Raw genomic sequence first — 18,570 nt, 5'->3', positions numbered from 1 at the left:
AAAAGTTAGTCACAACACATATCCTTATGATGTTAAAAAGTTAGTCACAATACATATTGCTATGAATGTGACTATAATACTCTACTTCCTCGGAGATACTACTGGAAATAAGCCGTTTAGTCTTTGAGATTCCGTCTACCTTTGAATAGCCTTCTAAGTGGAATCCCTACTCTTGTCTCTTTGACCCATCTTCCATACAGTGGCCAGAATGATCTAAAAATGCAAATAATAAGAAGAATTGAGCACTTATTCTGTGCCAGGCACTGTGTTCTTTATATACAAGATAAATTCAATTTCAGATCATGAAATAGGCTCAGATCGTTTAAGTGATCTGCCCAAGGTCATGGAAGACAAAACTAGAATTGGTACCCATGTCTGTCTGGCATTAGAGTTCATGTTCTTGGCTGTATATCCATGTTGCTGGGCTCAGTAACTTCCTAATGGTAGCAATTTTCAATATGATTATTCAGTTAGGTCACCGTTAAATAATTGCCAGCAAACAAGGGTAACAAGGTCATTCTAGAGATGAGAATACCATATGAAAAGGCAGATAGATGACAAAGAGTTTAAGGAAAGATGGGGCTTGTGTGATCGGAGCCTGGGGGCTTATGGAGAAGAGGCAGGGGCTGGAGAGGGAAGTGGAAGCCAGATCTTGAAGGGGCTTCCATCAGTGTCATTTCTCCATTTATTCTGTGGATAATGAATCAGGCAGCTGAAGCTCTGTGTTTCTGTGCTACTTGTTAAGTTTAGCAGGATAGATTACAGCTAAGGTTATAACTACAGCTAAAGAAGGTACCATCTTCCCCCATCACCCGTGCATTTTCTAATTGGCAGTCACTCCTGGAGTATTTTAACCCTTTGGGGATCATTAAAACCTTTAGGTCTTTTTAGTAGATAGTTTCTATCATTTGATATGTAGACTTCTGGCCTGGTGACACTCTGATCACCTCTCAGGCTCAGGTGCTCCAGGCTCACCTGAGGCCATTGGCACAAATGGGATAAGTCTACTCACATAAGTTAGATCAATTCAGCAAAAATCCCGTTATTAGAAGGAAGGCAATATGTAAAAATTGAGGCCTTGCTAAGGAGAAATAATTCAAATCCAAAGCCCACTAAAACAAGTATTCTTTGAACTCACCAACTTACCAAGAAGTCCTTCCTCTTTTATGAGAAAATACATTGTCTTTGTGTTGCTCTCACTCATAAACCTCCTACTTGTTTATTGTATAGAATTATCTATAGTCAATTTAGATGAAGCAGCACAAAAATTAAAAAAACTGATTTGTTGGTGAAAATGTTATAGTAAACCTCTACCTCTACATACTAAATTTATAAAGAAATTGAACGCACCATTCTTTTCTCAAATGTCATGTACTAAAAAACAAACAAACACCACACACACCAAAAACAAACAAAAAAATTAAAAGAGACAAAAAAAGAACAAACAAACAAAAATAAATCAAATGTCATATACTAAGGATATCTTAATTCTTTTCTTCAGGTTCAATTAGCAGAATTTCTAGAAAATTTACAAGAGAAGTCCTTAAGGATCGAAGCCTTTGTCAGTGAGATAGAAACCTTTTTTAACACCATTGAGGTAAGTTCCTTTATATCCCTTTCACTTTTACCTGGTTTGTTCATGGCATCATAAGTACATAATTCTGTTCTAAAAGAATCTGAGTTGGGTTTGTGTGTGCATGTGTTGTTTGCCGTTGTTGATTTTTTCCATTAAGTCTTCCATGTGTGTGTAATCAGTGAGACTACTACTTTCTGTCTAAAGGTAAATGATTAGCTCTTAAAAACATATACACATTTATTGGGCACTTACTGCAATAAGGCAAATGCTCTACATGCTTTTCCAATTTAATCCTCATAATAACCATGTGAAATAGGTGTTATTATTGTTCCCCTATTATGCATAAAAAATTGAGACTTAGAGTTAAGCATATTACCCAAGGTCATATGTTGAGAGACAAGGTTTGAATTCAGGTCCGCATTCTTATTTGCTCCACCATCCTGCCTTTCCCTAGGTTAGCTCTGCAGAAATGCTCTAAGTCATTGCCCAATGTCCCATGGTACCATTGTCTTTGATGAGTTCATGCCCTCCCAGCTGCTGGCCCCTGCTCCCTCTGAAGTGAAGGGCAGGCATAGCAACGCTCCATCCATATAAAAAGATGGTCCAAGCATACTCGTCAATCAGGAGTGCCAAGGGGCCCCTGCAGAAGGCTGGTGCACAGTTTTTCTATCACTAGAGCAACTCTGCATCCTAGTTTGCTTGTGAAAAGTCTGCTTAACTCCAGTTATAGCTCAATTAATAACGGCTAATTATTTTTTGTCGTCCCCCCCCCCCCACCAAAGTGTCCCATTTAAACAGTAAATTATATGATCACCTTATCACTAGCCATCTCATGAGGACAGCCCGGCATCTGGGTTTGTTCAGGTAAGCAATCAAGTTTCTCTTACTGTGGAGGAAGCTTCCCCCTTCCTGGAGAGCATAAATGAAGGTAGCATCATATTCAATATGCTGGCTGCCCCTTCCTCACACTATGATTTTAGTGGAGTGGTGAAAATGGCACAAAACCCTCTCCACTCCCTGAAGGCCACGAATATTCATTCATTGTGATGCCATTGTCAAGTTTTACCATGTGGGAATGCCGATGGGAAAGACTTCCATGCACATATCTTCCTGTGTGTTTTCATGAACTAAATTCTTCTTGAGGATGCTCTTACAGTGATTTCTGTTGCAGAGCTAACTATGTCAAAGGGGGTTGGTGGGTTGGAAATTTAGACTGTGCACATAATCTGTGATTCTCTGATCAGAATGCCTGATATCAATTCTTTAAAAGGCTGGTGTTTCTCTAAAAAAAAAAAAGAAAATGAAGAAAAATAAAAGACATACACTTCTCATTTCATTCAGAATTTTGTTTTGTTTTAGGAAAATTGTAGTAAAAATGAGAAAAAGCTAGAAGAACAGAATGAGGAGATGATGAAGAAGGTTTTAGCACAGTATGATGAGAAGGCCCAGAGCTTTGAGGAAGTGAAGAAAAAGAAGATGGAGTTCCTGCATGACCAGATGGTCCACTTTCTGCAGAGCATGGATGCTGCCAAGGACACCCTGGAGACTATTGTGAGAGAAGCGGAGGAGCTCGACGAGACAGTTTTCCTGACTGTAAGCACCGATCAAAAGAGGCCCAAACACCTTACACCCCCCACTCTGCCCCCAAGTCTACTTTTAAAATTGTCATTTTCAATATTCCCTAAGAGCAGTTATATACCTGTGTGGGGTTTTTCTTTTATATAGTTATGACCTTATAAAAATTATTGGGGCATGCCTGATGCCTATGGGAAAGGCCCAGCAAATCCTTAGCACCCAGATCCAGCTGCAGGATACATGGAAGTCAGGGCACAGCCTCATCTGTTCTGTCACGATGGGTTGGTCACCTTCTCAGAGGGAGGAAGAAAAGCACCTGTGAATCTTGTTCATGCCATGCTCCCTTTGGAGGCCTGGCATCGTCATGCTGGCCCCTTGGCCTGTCCTCTCCACTCCCACTCCCTCCTCTGAAGTGACCTCTCCTAGGGACCGTTCCCTCTGAGCCTCGCCAAAAGTGAACATTTGGTTCACTTTCAGAATGCAAAGGGATGATGTAATGTGATACCTCTCTCAGGTAACACAGGGATGTTTTTATAAGGGTACTCCTATGGACCAGATTCCTTAACTTAAACAAGTACCTTTCGGACCAAAATTCCCAAATTGCACCGCCGAGGCAGCTCCTTGCTCTCCTAATTCCCTAGAACATCCAGTAGGATACTGGCTCTCCATGGAGCCAGGGTTAACTAGGAGTAATGGAGATATTTTCCTTGAGGGAAGTCCCCAACCTAATTATCAAACCAAAGGAAAGCACCATCTAATGGTGAGTGGGGAGCCTCCCTTTCAAAGCTCTCTGGTCCACGGGGCCCTCCCGTAAGGTTTGGAGATAGAGCAAGGCAAGATGGGTCAATGTTAGGCTTTTCATTTGCCGCTGGGGATACCTCCAGCCAGGGCACGTTTAACTGAGGTGGACATGGCATCCTCAAACACAATGAAAACCATTCCGGTGCTTTCTTTTTAATTAAGGCAGTGCTTTAATATTTTAAAATTAGGCACCTCTTGCAAAGTATAATATTAATAAAGTGCTTTGTGTTCCCTAAGAACCTTACTTTTGTTTGATAAGAATATTTCCTTTTCTGTCTAGAAGAATAAATTGTAAATAAGAAAGCATTGTTTTTTTCCTGCTTATAAAAGCAACATATATCTATTTTAGGAAATTTGGAAAAGACAGAAAAGCACAAAGAAAGTATCACCTAGAGATAACTACTGATTACATTTTTTTGTATATATCCCACATTGAACAAATTTAAGTTATTTTTTTTACTTCGGAGAATTCTATTCTGGAAGCCATTTGTTAATGAAGAGAGAAGCAAAGCCTAAGCAACTCATTGCTGGCCTTGCTGATAGTGGAGAGTTAGCGCAGAACTGAGAACTGAAGCCCCCTCCATCCCTGCCCTGCCCTCCACCCTCCTCATCCCTTCTGAGCACTGATTTCCTTGCTGCCCCAGCTGAAGCCACCCAAGGGGAAGGTGAGGAGTGATGATTTTAGAACATGCATAACTTTAATTCTCTAGGTTTTTGTTGTTAATCTCTCTCTCTCTCTCTCTCTCTCTCTCTCTCTCTCTCTCTCTCTCTCCTCTCCCTCCCTCCCTCCCTCCCCCTCTTCCCCCCCCCCCCCGCCTTTCTCTCATTCCCTCCCAAGTCATTTGAGGAAATCAATGAAAGGTATATAAAACATGGCACAATGTAGTGGCATCCAAGAATAGCATGACTATGCCTTATTTTTAATGTTTTGATGCTTTATAGAAAATGAGCTGCCAATTAAAAAATACATACTTTTAAGCAAGCTATTGCATTTTCACTTTTAGATGCAGTGCTTTTAAAAGCTAAATGACAGAGTTGAAAGAAAATTGCATGTGCTTTAGTTAAATAACAATTATCATAGTATAGGTTTTTAACTTGAGGTGTAGTTTGTCTTTCCAACCTAATCTCAACCATCTTTCCTGTCACTGCACACAGAACATTTTGTAGATCCTTAGACTTATTAGTTAAATATGAGTGCTTGAAAGAATCACTCATATCTGCCTTGAATAATTTTACGACTTAATGTAATTTTAATGGAACTTCTTTCATGTTGTCTTCAAAAGATAGGCATGCATTTATCTTCTCTTCATGCTCAGCTAACCTAAATGAATCCTCCTCCTTTGATTTTTGTTTTTAGCACTCAGTCTAAGGGAAATTCTTTATTCTTTTAAAAGTCAAAGCATTAACATGAAATTAGGAAATGTTGTCCCTAAAAACATCAGATCTGTGTTTATCTTCTGGAGCCTCTGATAGTGACATGCTGATACTGATCTGACACATTTTCCCTTTGTTCCACAGCAAGACTTGAGGTCTCTCCTGGTTGAGCCGAATGCTTTTATCTTTTTTGCCCCTTTCCTGTAAATTTCTAATCTTGTAAATATTATCTTCAGTTTACGTCAATACCAGATTGTGAACTATCGTAAAGTAAAATCAGAAATTTATATTTGTGATGTATTAAAATATGGAAAAATGGGTTTGGATTAGAAACTTGTTTTTTTTTTAGATAACAAAAATAGTACAGGTGAACTTGTTTACCTTTGAACAGAATATTGTCAATACATTTTAAGAAGATAATTTGTATAATAATATTAGCATTAGTCAGCAAGGGTTTTATTTCAGTGGCTCTGTTACAAATAGAATAACCCAGGGAGCTTTAAAAATGCTGATGCCTGGCCCTGTCCGCTTTGGCTCAGTAGACAGAGCATCAGCCTGAAGGCCTGGGTGTGATTCCAGTCAAGGGCACATGCCCAGGGGCTCGATTCCCAGTAGGAGGGCATGCAGGAGGCAGCCAACCAATGATTCTCTCTCATCATTGATGTTTCTCTCTCTCTCTCTCCCTCTCCCTTCCTCTCTGAAAACAATAAAAGTATATTAAAAATAAAAATGCCGATGCCTGAATCTTACCTCCTGAGGTTCTGGGTTTAATTGGCCTGAGCTATCGCCTGGGCATTTTTAAAGCTTCCTGGGTGATGTTAATGCTCAGCCGGAGTTGAGAACCTCTGGGTTGTAATAGTCTGTCCTCTGGCTCGGTGATTTTTCTCCAACGGGCTGTGCCTGAATCAGCTGTGCAGTTTGCTAACCCAGAGCTCCCAGAGCCCCACCCCAGAGCTGCTGCGTGAGGGTCCAGGAGAGGTCCGGCATCTGCCTGTTTACCATTTCTGCCCCAGACAGGTCTAGAAAATGATACCCAGGCTTTGTTCCCAGTTTCCTTTGTTTTAAAAAATGTACACATTTCTCCTGCATACTATTGATATTTATTTTTACCCAAAAAGTATATGGGTTTACAGTGTCATTCCTTGTACACTGGACAGTGTCGATACATATTTGCTTATTTATATTTCATCCACTCATGGCAGGCATTGATCGGAAGGAAAGTTTGGTGAATGAAAATTTGCAAATGCTTTTACTTTAAAAAATACTATAGTACATTTTTAATTTTATAAACATTAGAATATTAACTTGCTAATCTGAATTGACATCCATTGAATTCTAAATTCTGTTTCTTTGGTCTTGTGCTTGAGCTTGCTCATCTGTGTGTTATTTTAATTAATATTGATTTCATTGTCCAACGGGTAGTGCATTAACCTTTGCAAAAGCTGCATGTCACCTAAAGGAGGTTCCACTTGGGATAACCATTATTTTTCTCTGAAGGAAAAAACAAAAATTGGGATTTGGTAAAGAAATATAAGCAAAGAAAACCCTGTTAAACATGCACGTGTGTGGGGGCACACGTGATAAGCCTGATTGTGTCACTAAGAAGCCTTTCATGTCCTCAAGACAACCTCTACTTCAAGGTCGCGGGGTTACCAATATTGCTCTCCACGAGAGGTGCTGATTACCTTGTTGGTGTTTTTTACCTTACTGCTTTTTCTCCCTTCATGTTATATCTCTAAAGGCAGTGCTCAAAGACTAAAAAACTTTTCTCAACACTGAAAGTGCTTAAATTAAGGAATGCTGTCAAACATATTTAGATTCAAAATTTGCATGTTATGAAAAACACATTTGCTTAGAAAATGCGGTCCTATTGAGGGGATGCATTCATTTTCTCTGTTCTGCTCTTTTGTGTTATAATAATGAGAAAGAGAGTCACTGCTCATGAAAAGATGTTCACTTGTCCTTTCTTATAGTGATGTTAAAACTGGACAGGTGTCTACAACCAGAGTTTATGTGCTACAAAAAGCCCTCCATTTAGTCAGTGGCATGTATTGAGTGGCCTTAGTATATGTACTAGTCACCATTGTCTGTTTATCCAATCATTTCTCCCTCTGTATCCCCAAGGCCTTAATTTAAGCTTGGGATGTTTCCCTGGCCTGGAGCACTATGGGGTCCTCTCAACCGACCTCACTACCTCCCTAGTCCACTTGCTCTGATTCTGCCTCAGTCTCTGCCAGGCCATGCTTCTAAACTTCCCTTTTGCGAACACTTCTGCGGCTCTCCCTGCCTTCAAAGAGACAATGGAATCTCTTGGTGGATCCGAAAGGCTCTTCACAGTTAAACCACAAATCGCTTTTCTATTTCAGCCCTGTCTCCGTTTTCTAATTCTCAGCATAGCCCGGGACCACCTCTGGCTCTTGAACGTGCCATACTCTCCCAACTCCATGCCTTTATGGTCCAAGCTATTCTGTCTGCAACCTCCTTACTCTTGGTCCAAGTATCACCTCCTCTTTGAAGCCCCTATGGGAACCATCTCTCCTAAATCAAATGGTAGTGAATTTTATTATTCCTAACACTAGTAAACACAGTAGTCACTCTTTAAATATTTCAGTTATATTTTATAATCTTTTCCCTTACACATTGATAAAAATTTTGTCAGAACTGAGATCCTGATATTCTCACCCAAATAAAACTTTACCCTCTTACATATTCAAAGTATATTTATTAAATGCCTACTGTATGCCAGGTTACCCATTACACTGCAGTAGGGAACAAGACAAAGTCCTTTTGTGCATGTAGGTTACATTCTGGTGAAGTAGACAGACAAAAACCAATAGGTCATGACAAGTTGGAGGAAGTAAAACACAGCAGAGTAAGGGGTCGGGGGCATAGCACCACGGTGTTTTGTGTACTCAGGGCCGGCCTCTCTGAGGGGCTAACATTGGAATAGAGATCTAAATTAAGTGAGAAAGGAACCATACAAGCAGGTGGGAGAAGAAAGTCCCCACAGCAAGTTCAAGGGCTGAGGCTCTGTGCTACCCAAATCAAAAAGCCCACGATGCGGAAGCCAGTGGAGCTCCTCAAAGCTGTTTAATTGCTGGCAGATAATTCCAGTCCTCTGAGGGGGTGCACAGAGGAGAGCTCCTAGCCAAAGCTGAGGCTCCTCAAGCTGAAGATAAATGTTTGCAATCTCTTTTCCCCTCTGCAGAATCAATTTTTTTTTTAAAAAGCCCAGGTTTCACCTAGATACAAATGCTAAAAGTTATTATTTGTTGGCATCTCTCCTTAGAGGGTCTGGAGTTTATAAAAGCCATTCATTTATATACTGTGCTTTGTTTAGTCTTGTAAGAATGGATAGACTTTATCCTCCTTCAGTGCTGTACCCCCACTACCCAGAACAGTGCCAGGCACACAGTAGGTGAACATATTTTTTGAAAGACTAAATGATAATGAGGGTTGAGAACAGCAAAGACATCATACAGTGTGTGAATTTCCAGACGGGCTCTGAATCTTTATATTATTAGGAAATAAATAAAAGTGATCATTAAAGTATAGTGATTTTTAGAAGTAATTTTATAGATGCAAAATAAAATAATTGTATAATTTAATGGAATCTACTTGGATTTGAGGATATAGGAATGGAATTTCTAATATTAGCAGTTACACCAAAAATCTTAAGAATAAATATATTTCTAGAGTTTGAAACAGTTTAAATCCTTTTTGGATACAGTGCCTCACAAAAACTACCACTACCACCACCCAAATTCATTTTGAACAATTGCTTTACTTTCATTCTGTATGCTAATAATTTTTTGACTTATATTTCCCCCAAATAGGTTGCTTTCTGCCATGGAGAGTACTGCTTCATTAGAGAAAATGCCTGCTGCGTTTTCACTTTTTGAGCATTATGATGACAGCTCGGCGAAAAGTGACCAGATGTTAAAACAAGTGGCTGGTAGGCATTTTAATCTTAAAGAGTTTGATGAGATTTGGTGGTTTTTCCTTGTTTGTTTTTTGAATGTAAGGAAATAAAACTGGAAACAGGAAAATCTTCCTTTGTAAACATTAAAGCCAGATTCTGAAATAAAGCATGAGACCAGCACACCATTCCCAGGATAAACTGCATTTCCATTTGAAGCCTAATGACTGCGCTAGGACAGTGGTCCGCAAACTCATTAGTCAACAGAGCCAAATATCAACAGTACAACGACTGAAGTTTCTTTTGAGAGCCAAATTTTTTAAACTTAAACTTCTTCTAACGCCACTTCTTCAAAATAGACTCACCCAGGCCGTGGTGTTTTGTGGAAGAGCCACACTCAAGGGGCCAAAGAGCCGCATGTGGCTCTCGAGCCGCGGTTTGCCGACCACGGCGCTAGGATATTGAGGAGGTGGGAGGAGGTAGCCATGAAACCAAAGGCCTCCTGCTATTTTCCTTTGTCCAATAGGATTTCTCTCCCTCTCTTCTAGAGATTATTTGCTTCACACCAGCAGCCAGCTAGAGAAGGAAAAATAAATAATTTCATGTGTATTGAACAGATTTTTCCTTATGAGTGGTTTTCCCCTCTTCAATTGAGTTCTTTTTCCTTTTTAAAAAACTAAACAGATTAGCTTAGAAGAACTAACAGCTCCGCATCATGCTCTGTAGCCAGGAGCCTCCCACTCAGCTGTCAGAAGCATCTTGCCGGCTCTTCAAAATATTTTTTAATGTGCTATTTTAATAAACAAGACAATTTAAATTTCTCAAAGCTGCCGTGTTTCAGTCAAGTTACCAAGTTTCACTTACTGTACAATGTACTCAGATGTCCTCCTTAAGAGATGCTTTACTCTTTCAAAACCACCTTAAAGACAGCTGCTGTTTTTCAATTGACAAGTAACTTTCATTCCTGTAGGAAGAGGGTTTGTTTAGTAACTGGTAAAAGGCTACTGTGTCTTTAAAAAGACCAAAAATCCTACCAACCCTATGTAAAATGAAAAATGTAGGCATTTATGGATTTTCTGCAGAAATGTCTCAAAAGGATGTTTTCTTAGAATGTCTTTAAGAGGCATTTAAATAAAGCAGTGATTGCAAACTAAGAAATTCTGATTAACAGAGTAGATCTTTTGCTTTTAAGGGATTCTTTTTTGAATACCTGATGGGGAATGAAAGGACATTCTATATATTTTAGAAGCCACAGGGTTAGATTATCATTCTGAAATAGTGCCTGTGGCAGTCCCAGTAATTCCAAGCTGTTTTAGGGAAATTGATCTCTGAGAGATAAATGCTGTGGGTTCACAGAATTGGAGCCCAAGGTGTTGACTTGTTGCTAAATAGTTTTGGTTCGTTTTGTGACCAATGACACTTCTCGGATCTAGAGTCCTCACTTGGTACCTGAAAAGTTAATCAGATTACTCCCTAAACAGATATAATGAGGAAAGGATATGAATTTTTCACTAACGTGTATTCCACTCTTACATGATGCCTGGCGCTGTGGAGGCTGTTAAGCATACTGATCATCTAATCTCACAACCCTAGGAGGTGGGTTTTATTGTTATTCCCATTTGGCTGGTGAGGAAATAAAAGGAGCAGAAAAGTGTCTCTCATATTGCCCTAGATACACAACTATTTGGGGGCTTGTAGTGGAGGAGTTCAGTTCAGAGCTTGCTCTTGAACCACTGCTCTACACCTAAGAGGCAGAGTGCATTGCTCTGAAAGGAGCCGTAACCATAGATTAGTGACAAACCTTCCTTGACTCTGGCTCCTGGGGCCTTTTTTTTTTCTTCCTTAATTGTGGTAAAATATGCATAATGTAAAACTTAGCATTTCAACCATTGTGAAGTATATAGTTCAGTGGTGTTAAGTACACTCACATTGTCATACAACCATCACCACCATCCATCTCCAGAATTCTTTCAACTTGCAGAACTGACATTCTCTACCTGTTAAATAACTCCCCACCCCTACCCCAGCAACCACCATTCTACTTCCTGTTTTTATGAATTTAACTACTCAGGTATAAGTAGAATCATATAGTACTTGTTTTTTTTTTCTTTTTTGACTAGCTTATCTCACTTAGCATATCTTCAAGGTTTATCCACATTGTAGCATGTGTCAAAATTTCCTTCCTTTTTAAGGGCTGAATACTATTCCATTGTAGGTTTATACTGCATTTTGCTTATCCATTCACTCATGGATGTACACTTGGGTTCCTTTTGGCTACTCTGAATAATACTGCTCTCCTGGGGACTATTTTGAAAGCTGGCTTGAGTGGGAATCTGGATCTGGGCCCAGGTCCTGAAGTCCCAAGTTGATCTACTGCTCAGCTCCCTTAGTGGGACAGCTCTTCACAGGACACTGGAAATCCTATCCAAGTTCGTTGCTATGGCAATGTAAACAGAGTAGCTGACATATAAAATCCAGGTCTTTGATACTTGTCTATCACAGGAATTTTAAATCCAATAATTATTATTCAATTACATCTATGAAATATTCCTATTTCCTTTTTAATTTTAGAGTATTTTGAAAAGTAAGAGTATTTTCTATTTTTGAAAAAAAATTGTTCTAACTTTAATGATTTTGGGAGAAGGAGCACATTAAGTACAAAATTATTTCTAATCTACATGTTTTGCTTAATTCCCTACAACTGCTTCTTCCTTAAAACTTGGTGATGGGGTGTGTGTGTGTGTGTGTGTGTGTGTGTGTGTGTGTATGACCATTTTAAAAAAGCAGATATTGCTCAATGTATAATTCATTAAAAAACAACAACAATAAAAACACAGGAGCATTTTCATTGTTCATGCCTCAAGGAGTTCAACACTGTTTCAGAGATGATTGACAACAGTTGAAGCATTCTGCTCGGCTCTTCAGTAAACCTGGGCAACATGAAAATTTACTGCACTACATTTGTCCGGATGGACTCCTTTAGAATGTGACACTGATTTCCTGCTGGGAAGACAAACAGTGAAGTCAAAGATAGCATAAGGATCTCTGAACCATTATCAGTCCTTGGGGAGGTGCCCTGACAGGCAGGCTTCCTGTCATGAAGCCTGCTCAGCATGCCTGACCTCTGAGTCCCTCTCGGATTTACAGGTGGTGGAGTCCTAGTTCACCCTCATCATAAGAGGCTTCTTGCCTTCTCCCCTCCATTTTCTGTGCTCCTGCCAAGGCCATTTGCCTTCTGAATGTTAGCACTGTTTATGTGTCAGGCATTTTGCTAAGCATTTACTATATATTATGTTGCTTCTTACAACAACCCTGAGAATAAATGGTATTATTATTATTGTTGTTGTTTCCCAACTTAAATATGGGGAGACTGAGGCTAAAATAACACAGCTAATAAGATGGAGATCTGGCATTTTACCTTAGGTCAGCCTCTCTCCTCCAAAGCCCATGAACGTGACCACTCTCTTATCCTGCTTCTTATTTTTCATACCTGTGTATTTCTTCAGCAATTTATCTCCTTCTTGAATCTTTTCAGTCCATCTCTTTTTGTTCCATCCTGTAGATCCATTTGTTTTTCTTAATTTTTAACTCTTTGTTGAACTAATCTTGTTTTCTTTTCATTCAGTTTCATTTTCTTTTTGCTCCATTCTGTAGACCCATTTGTTTTTCCTCATTTTTAACTCCTTGTTGAACTAACCTTGTTTTCTTTTCATTTCATTTCATTACTCTTAATAAAGTAATCTCATAAAATTTGACTCACACTATTTTAGTAAGATTATTTCTTAGGAAATTGTTGCCTGGAAAAAAAATTTAAAAGCATGACAAAAATAAATTTAAAAGCATGACATCTTCTCAATTGATGGGAATAACCTTTTCTTTTAATTTGTAAAATATGTTCAATGCTTTTGTCTCTCAAAAATGTTGGAGGAGAATTGCATAGGAGCTTGATTTATGGTGTTGTATATACTGTTGATGTTCAATATGCAAAATTATAAACTTTCAAATCTCTAGTAAAACACTTGAGAATATTGTTGTCTTTAAAATTCAAAACAATAGAGTAATACTAGATAGTTAAACCTTATACTTTAATCGGTTAGTAGGGTTCTTTTCCCCCTATGTAATTTAACATTTTGTTTAAATTTCTTTTTAATTTGTAGCTATGGTCATGCTGGAAAGAGAAAATAGGAAAGTAATTTCAGAAAGTGTATTTTGTTACTTTATTCATGCAAGTCTTTTTCAGCTTTTACAGCACCTATAGTTAAAAGTGGTTTCATTTGTCTATTGTGAATATAGACTCTTTATTCATGTAGAAGGTTATCTAGCAAAGCATACTCAAGTTTTTGCTTCAAAGAAAAAACAAGTCATTTGCTATAACCTTGAGTCTAACCTATATAAGTTAATTTCTCTAAATATAGAACTATAGAAGAATATTCTCAAGTGATCCATTTGGGGATCCATTTTTATTTATTTCTATGTGTCTTACATGTACACATATATAAATTCAAAGAAAACGTTTTGGAGGGGTACACACTGAACCGCAGCAGTAGTATGTTAGGGTTTGGGATTAGGGGTGTGTTGGGAAAAAAGGGAGAACTCCCAGTGTTACTTCATATATTTCTGTATTGTTAGAATTTTTTGTAAGTGACATTTGAAAAAAGAAAGAAAAATCAATCAATAAAATCAGCATTAGTTACAATAAATGTTGCTTATATTCCATCCAGTTCCACAGCCTCCTAGATTAGAACCTCAGGAACCAAATTCTGCCACGAGCACAACAATTGCGGTTTATTGGAGCATAAACAAGGAAGATGTCATCGACTCATTCCAGGTTTACTGTATGGAGGAGCCACAAGATGACCAAGAAGTAAATGGTAGGGTTGCTAATACAAATACAGGTGCATGTGTATATTTCTGCATCTTAATGTAAAGTATTTTTTAAAAAATATATTTTATTGATTTTTACAGAGAGGAAGGGAGAGGGATAGAGAGTTAGAAACATCAATCAGCTGCCTCCTGCACACCCCCTACTGGGGATGTGCCCGCAACCAAGATACATGCCCTTGACCAGAATTGAACCCAGGACCCTTTAGTCCGCAGGCCGACACTCTATCCACTGAGCCAAACTGGTTAGGGCATGAAGTATTTAAACATATACATATTACGGCTCTTTCCATAAAGCATTCATAGCTACATAAAAATAACAACAAACCAACAGCAGTATAATGAAATGAAATATAAGCAAAGTTGGAGATCAGGGTAAGGGAAAACAAAAATGCATTAATATCCTAATGGTCAACATGAATATTGTCATTGAGATTCATATTTGACTTTGAGCTCTCAGGATAGCAGGAGCAATTAAGTGATCCTCATTTTCAGAAAGGAGGTAATATGCAAGAGTTTCAGGGAGAACAAAGTTTCAATCAGTCTTTTGAGGTCAAAAGACAAGTGTAATGTGTGCCACTTTGTGGAGGAGAAAGGAGCAGTATAGGACAGTGACTTCCACAATAATTTTAATGCAAATGCACCATTGGATGTCACGATTGGCATTTTCTCAGATCTACCTTGGACAAAATCTATAAACACACTACAAAGGTAATTCAGAGTTCACACTTATGAAGGCATGGGCCTAGATGTGGTATAATTTTCTAGTGTCCCAAATTAATGTGCAGATAGAGGTGAAAGAGCATAGCAGGGTGAGTAGATGGCATATCTTACTAGTATAGTTGAACCCCTGTAAACATCTCTGTTTAGTAGGACTTCTAATAAGACCTAGAAGCCAAGCAGTTTGAGGCTGTACTTAGTGATGAATCAGAGCTGGGAGTGCTGGCATACTGTGTTACTTGTTGAAGATAGACCCATATACAGGGTGGTGCAAGAGTAGGTTTACAGTTGTGAGTACGTGATTTTATTCTTGTATTATTATTTATTAATTGCTCTATTATTTTCCATACAAACAACTGTAAACCTACTTTTGACCCACCCTGTATCTTAGAAACCAGAGAATCATGTGGCAGGATTGACGTGCCACATATAATAAGGAATTGATTATAATATATTTCACTGATGCCAATATTTAAGTCTTTTGAGATGTCATGTGGTTCTTATTTAAATTTAAAAAAAGTAAGAAAAGCAATCCCTGACATAGTGTAAAGTTGGCTTTGTCCGTAAGAATTTCTATTTTAGCCTGGCTGGTGTGGTTCAGTAGTTGAGCGTAGACCCATGAAGCAAGAGGTCACCAGTTTGATTTCCAGACTGGGCGAATGCCCGGGTTGCTGGCTTGATCCCTGGTAGGGGGTGTGCAGGAGGCAGCGATCCATGTTTCTCTTTCATTGATGTTTCTATCTCTCTACCCCTCTCCCTTCCTCTCTCAATAAAATCAATAAAGACATATTTTAAAAAAAAAGAATTTAGGTTTTATTGGGAACCTATTACCATATATATAGCTGTGACAAAACAGCAAGGTAAGTGCTATTATCCCATTTGCAAATGAGAAAACCAATATGAGGTTAAATAATTCACCCAAGGCCACACAACTTATACATGACAGCAGCAGGATTCAAACACAGATCTTTTAGACTGCAAAGCTTATATTTTTGTTTGCTTGAATCTGTGTTTGTTTTGTTATACAGTAGTCCTCCCTTATCTAAGGATTCACTCTCCATCTGAGGTTTCAGTCACCTACAGACAACCTCAGTCTAGAAATATTAAATGGGAAATTCCAGAAATAAACAGTACATAATTTTTAAATTGCATGCATTTCTGAGTAGCGTGATGAAATCCCGAATGTTTTGCTCCATCCGGCCTGGGACATGAATCATTTATGCTGTGTGTGCTGCCTGCCCCTCAGTCACGTAATAGCCACCATCTTGGTTATCAGATTAACTACCCTAGTATTGAAGTACCTGTGTCCAAGTAACTCTTATTTTACTGAATAAAAGCACAAATGTAATGATGCAGGCAATTTAGATATGCCAAAGAGAAGCTGTTTAGTGATTCCTTTAGGTGAAAAGGTGAGTATAGTGCAATAAGTTATTTTGACAGAGACTACCTTTACATTCACATAACTTTTATTATAGTGTATAGTTATAATTGTTATATTTTATTAGTTATTATTAATCTCTTACTGTGCCCAATTTATAAATTAAACTTTATTATAGGTATGTATGTATGTATGTATAGGACAAAACAGTGTATTAGGGTTTCTATCTCTCTACCTGTCTGGCATCCCTTGGGGGTTTGGGGCATATTTCCCTTGGATAAGTGGTGGATACTGTACTTTAGCTCCCTGTTTATCCAGTTATATAATGGAATCTGGCTCTCCAGATTCTCTTAGCAACTATTTGTTGCCTAGAGTACTTTTTTAATGTGCTTCACCTGCCCCCACCATTCCCCAAACACTTACTTAGCCTGTGTCTCGTTCATTCAATGCCTTGAGTTCTGCTAATGCCAGTTAATTAACCTGATGGTCTACACCATGGTACCATGCTGTGTGAAATAGGGGTCCAGTAACATGTTATGTACATTGTTAAAAGTACTGGGGTAACACAACGTAGACTGAAAAGATGATTCCATTGAAGACTACAGTCATACTTTGTAGGCTCTGGGGGAAATGCTTTTTCAGTGTATAAGTCCTCATAACATTATTTAAATTAAATATTCTGTCCAGAAAGTATTACTCATTGGGAAATAGAGATGCAATTAAAGAAACCTGCTGAGTTTAAAAGCTCCTAAATTTCCTTTAAAAAGAAACAATCTGGGTTTCTTAACTGAGGGGTTTTGAAGATGTGACATTCAAGAATAACAAGGAAGGATAACTGACATTACCTTAGACTATTTTTTAAAATCGTTCTTTTTAAGGAGAGAAAATTTCAGTAAAAATAATCAGATTGGGTGTTATTATAACACACAAAGAGACCAGTGTTAAGAATGGTGTTGAGTAATGTTTACTACTAAAATAACAAAATAGCATAAATTTTAGGAAATGATTGAATGAAGTTGCTTCTTAGAATAGTTAATGGCCATCAAAGTTATTTAAGTATTTCTATATATTATGGAAATCCCTAGTGGAAAGAATTTTGGAATTCATGAGAAGGAACCAGGATTTGAAACTATGAAAATCATACTGAATACTAAAATGGTTTACTAATCTATAAAGATGCTTTGTACCATGCAGTTGTCCTATTTTATTACATACTCTCCTAAAGTATTGGCATTGCTTCTCAGGGATTATCTTGAGAATGTATTGTTGAAATTTAAGCTAACATAAACTCTGCAATTTTAGTATTTGCTATTGAAATGTTACTTTATTGTAGAATATGAAGCTCAGAATCTTACTAATATGCTATTATTTTTGATAAGTGTTCATAAATAATACTATGTCATTCTAACTATCTCTTTTCAGAGTGCTATTGCTTTTTTATGTATCCTAAAGTGATCTACCACATAATGATATCTCTAAGCTAATCAGTTTGGGGTTTCCACTGAAAAAAGTCTTAGACCAATTTTTCCAATAACTGTAACTTTCAATTAACTTTGGAAGACGCTAGAATTTATGATTGTGTTTTATGCTAGACTTGGTAGAAGAATACAGAGTTACAGTGAAAGAAAGCTACTGCATTTTTGAAGATTTGGAACCTGACCGATACTATCAAGTGTGGGTAATGGCTGTGAACTTCACCGGATGTAGCCTGCCCAGTGAAAGGGCAATTTTTAGAACAGGTAAGGAGATGTTAAGAGGGTGTTAGGAGGCAATACTCAATCCTTCACAGACTATTAAGATTAACCAATAAGCATTTATTAAGCCTATTGCATGCTGGGTGTTGTGTAATGCGGCATATACAACAGACAAATTTTGGTGGTAGGGCCCTGATCCAGTTATATACAGGTTATTATAAGAACTCTCCAGCCAGAGAGGTACCAGAGTCTGCCTTGAGTGGGGGCAGAATCAGGAATACCTTTCTAGAACTGATGCCTGAATGAGCTCCTTTAAAGGATCAGTAGGAAGTAAAGTGTTAAAAGGATGAATTCATTTGAAGAAATCCTATGAGCAGAGACATCAAGGTAAGAAACAGTGTAGAGTGTGCAGGACACAAAAGTAAGTTTGGTATTATTTATTTGACTTCAAAACAAATAGAGGAAAGCCTTTAGGTGAGATAGGTTAATTAGTATGTACAGAGTTAATATTTGCTAAGCTAAGAAGCTCAGGCTTTATCATATGGGTGCTACGAGCCACAAAAATGTGTTGCTATGATGGTTTTAGCTGACAATGCATTCCCATGATGGAGTCTTTTCACAAGGAGCGAAGCAAGTATAGCCTAGTATAGTT

At 38.2% G+C, this 18,570-nt stretch overlaps 1 protein-coding gene across 1 annotated transcript in view; it reads left to right on the top strand.

Moving 5' to 3' along the window:
- The window catches only part of CMYA5 (cardiomyopathy associated 5), a 93,126-nt gene that overhangs the window by 44,279 nt on the left and 30,277 nt on the right, over positions 1–18,570 (top strand). Inside the window, exons 3-8 of the mRNA XM_008161980.3 lie at positions 1,502–1,597; positions 2,936–3,169; positions 4,791–4,813; positions 9,163–9,281; positions 13,967–14,116; positions 17,817–17,963. Coding sequence (XP_008160202.2) covers positions 1,502–1,597; positions 2,936–3,169; positions 4,791–4,813; positions 9,163–9,281; positions 13,967–14,116; positions 17,817–17,963 — 769 coding nt within the window. The remainder of the gene's footprint in view (positions 1–1,501; positions 1,598–2,935; positions 3,170–4,790; positions 4,814–9,162; positions 9,282–13,966; positions 14,117–17,816; positions 17,964–18,570) is intronic.

The sequence above is a fragment of the Eptesicus fuscus genome, chromosome 4 (assembly GCF_027574615.1).
Source record: "Eptesicus fuscus isolate TK198812 chromosome 4, DD_ASM_mEF_20220401, whole genome shotgun sequence".
In the NCBI taxonomy this organism is placed as follows: Eukaryota; Metazoa; Chordata; class Mammalia; order Chiroptera; family Vespertilionidae; genus Eptesicus; species Eptesicus fuscus.
This window is presented reverse-complemented; position numbering and strand designations above follow the sequence as displayed.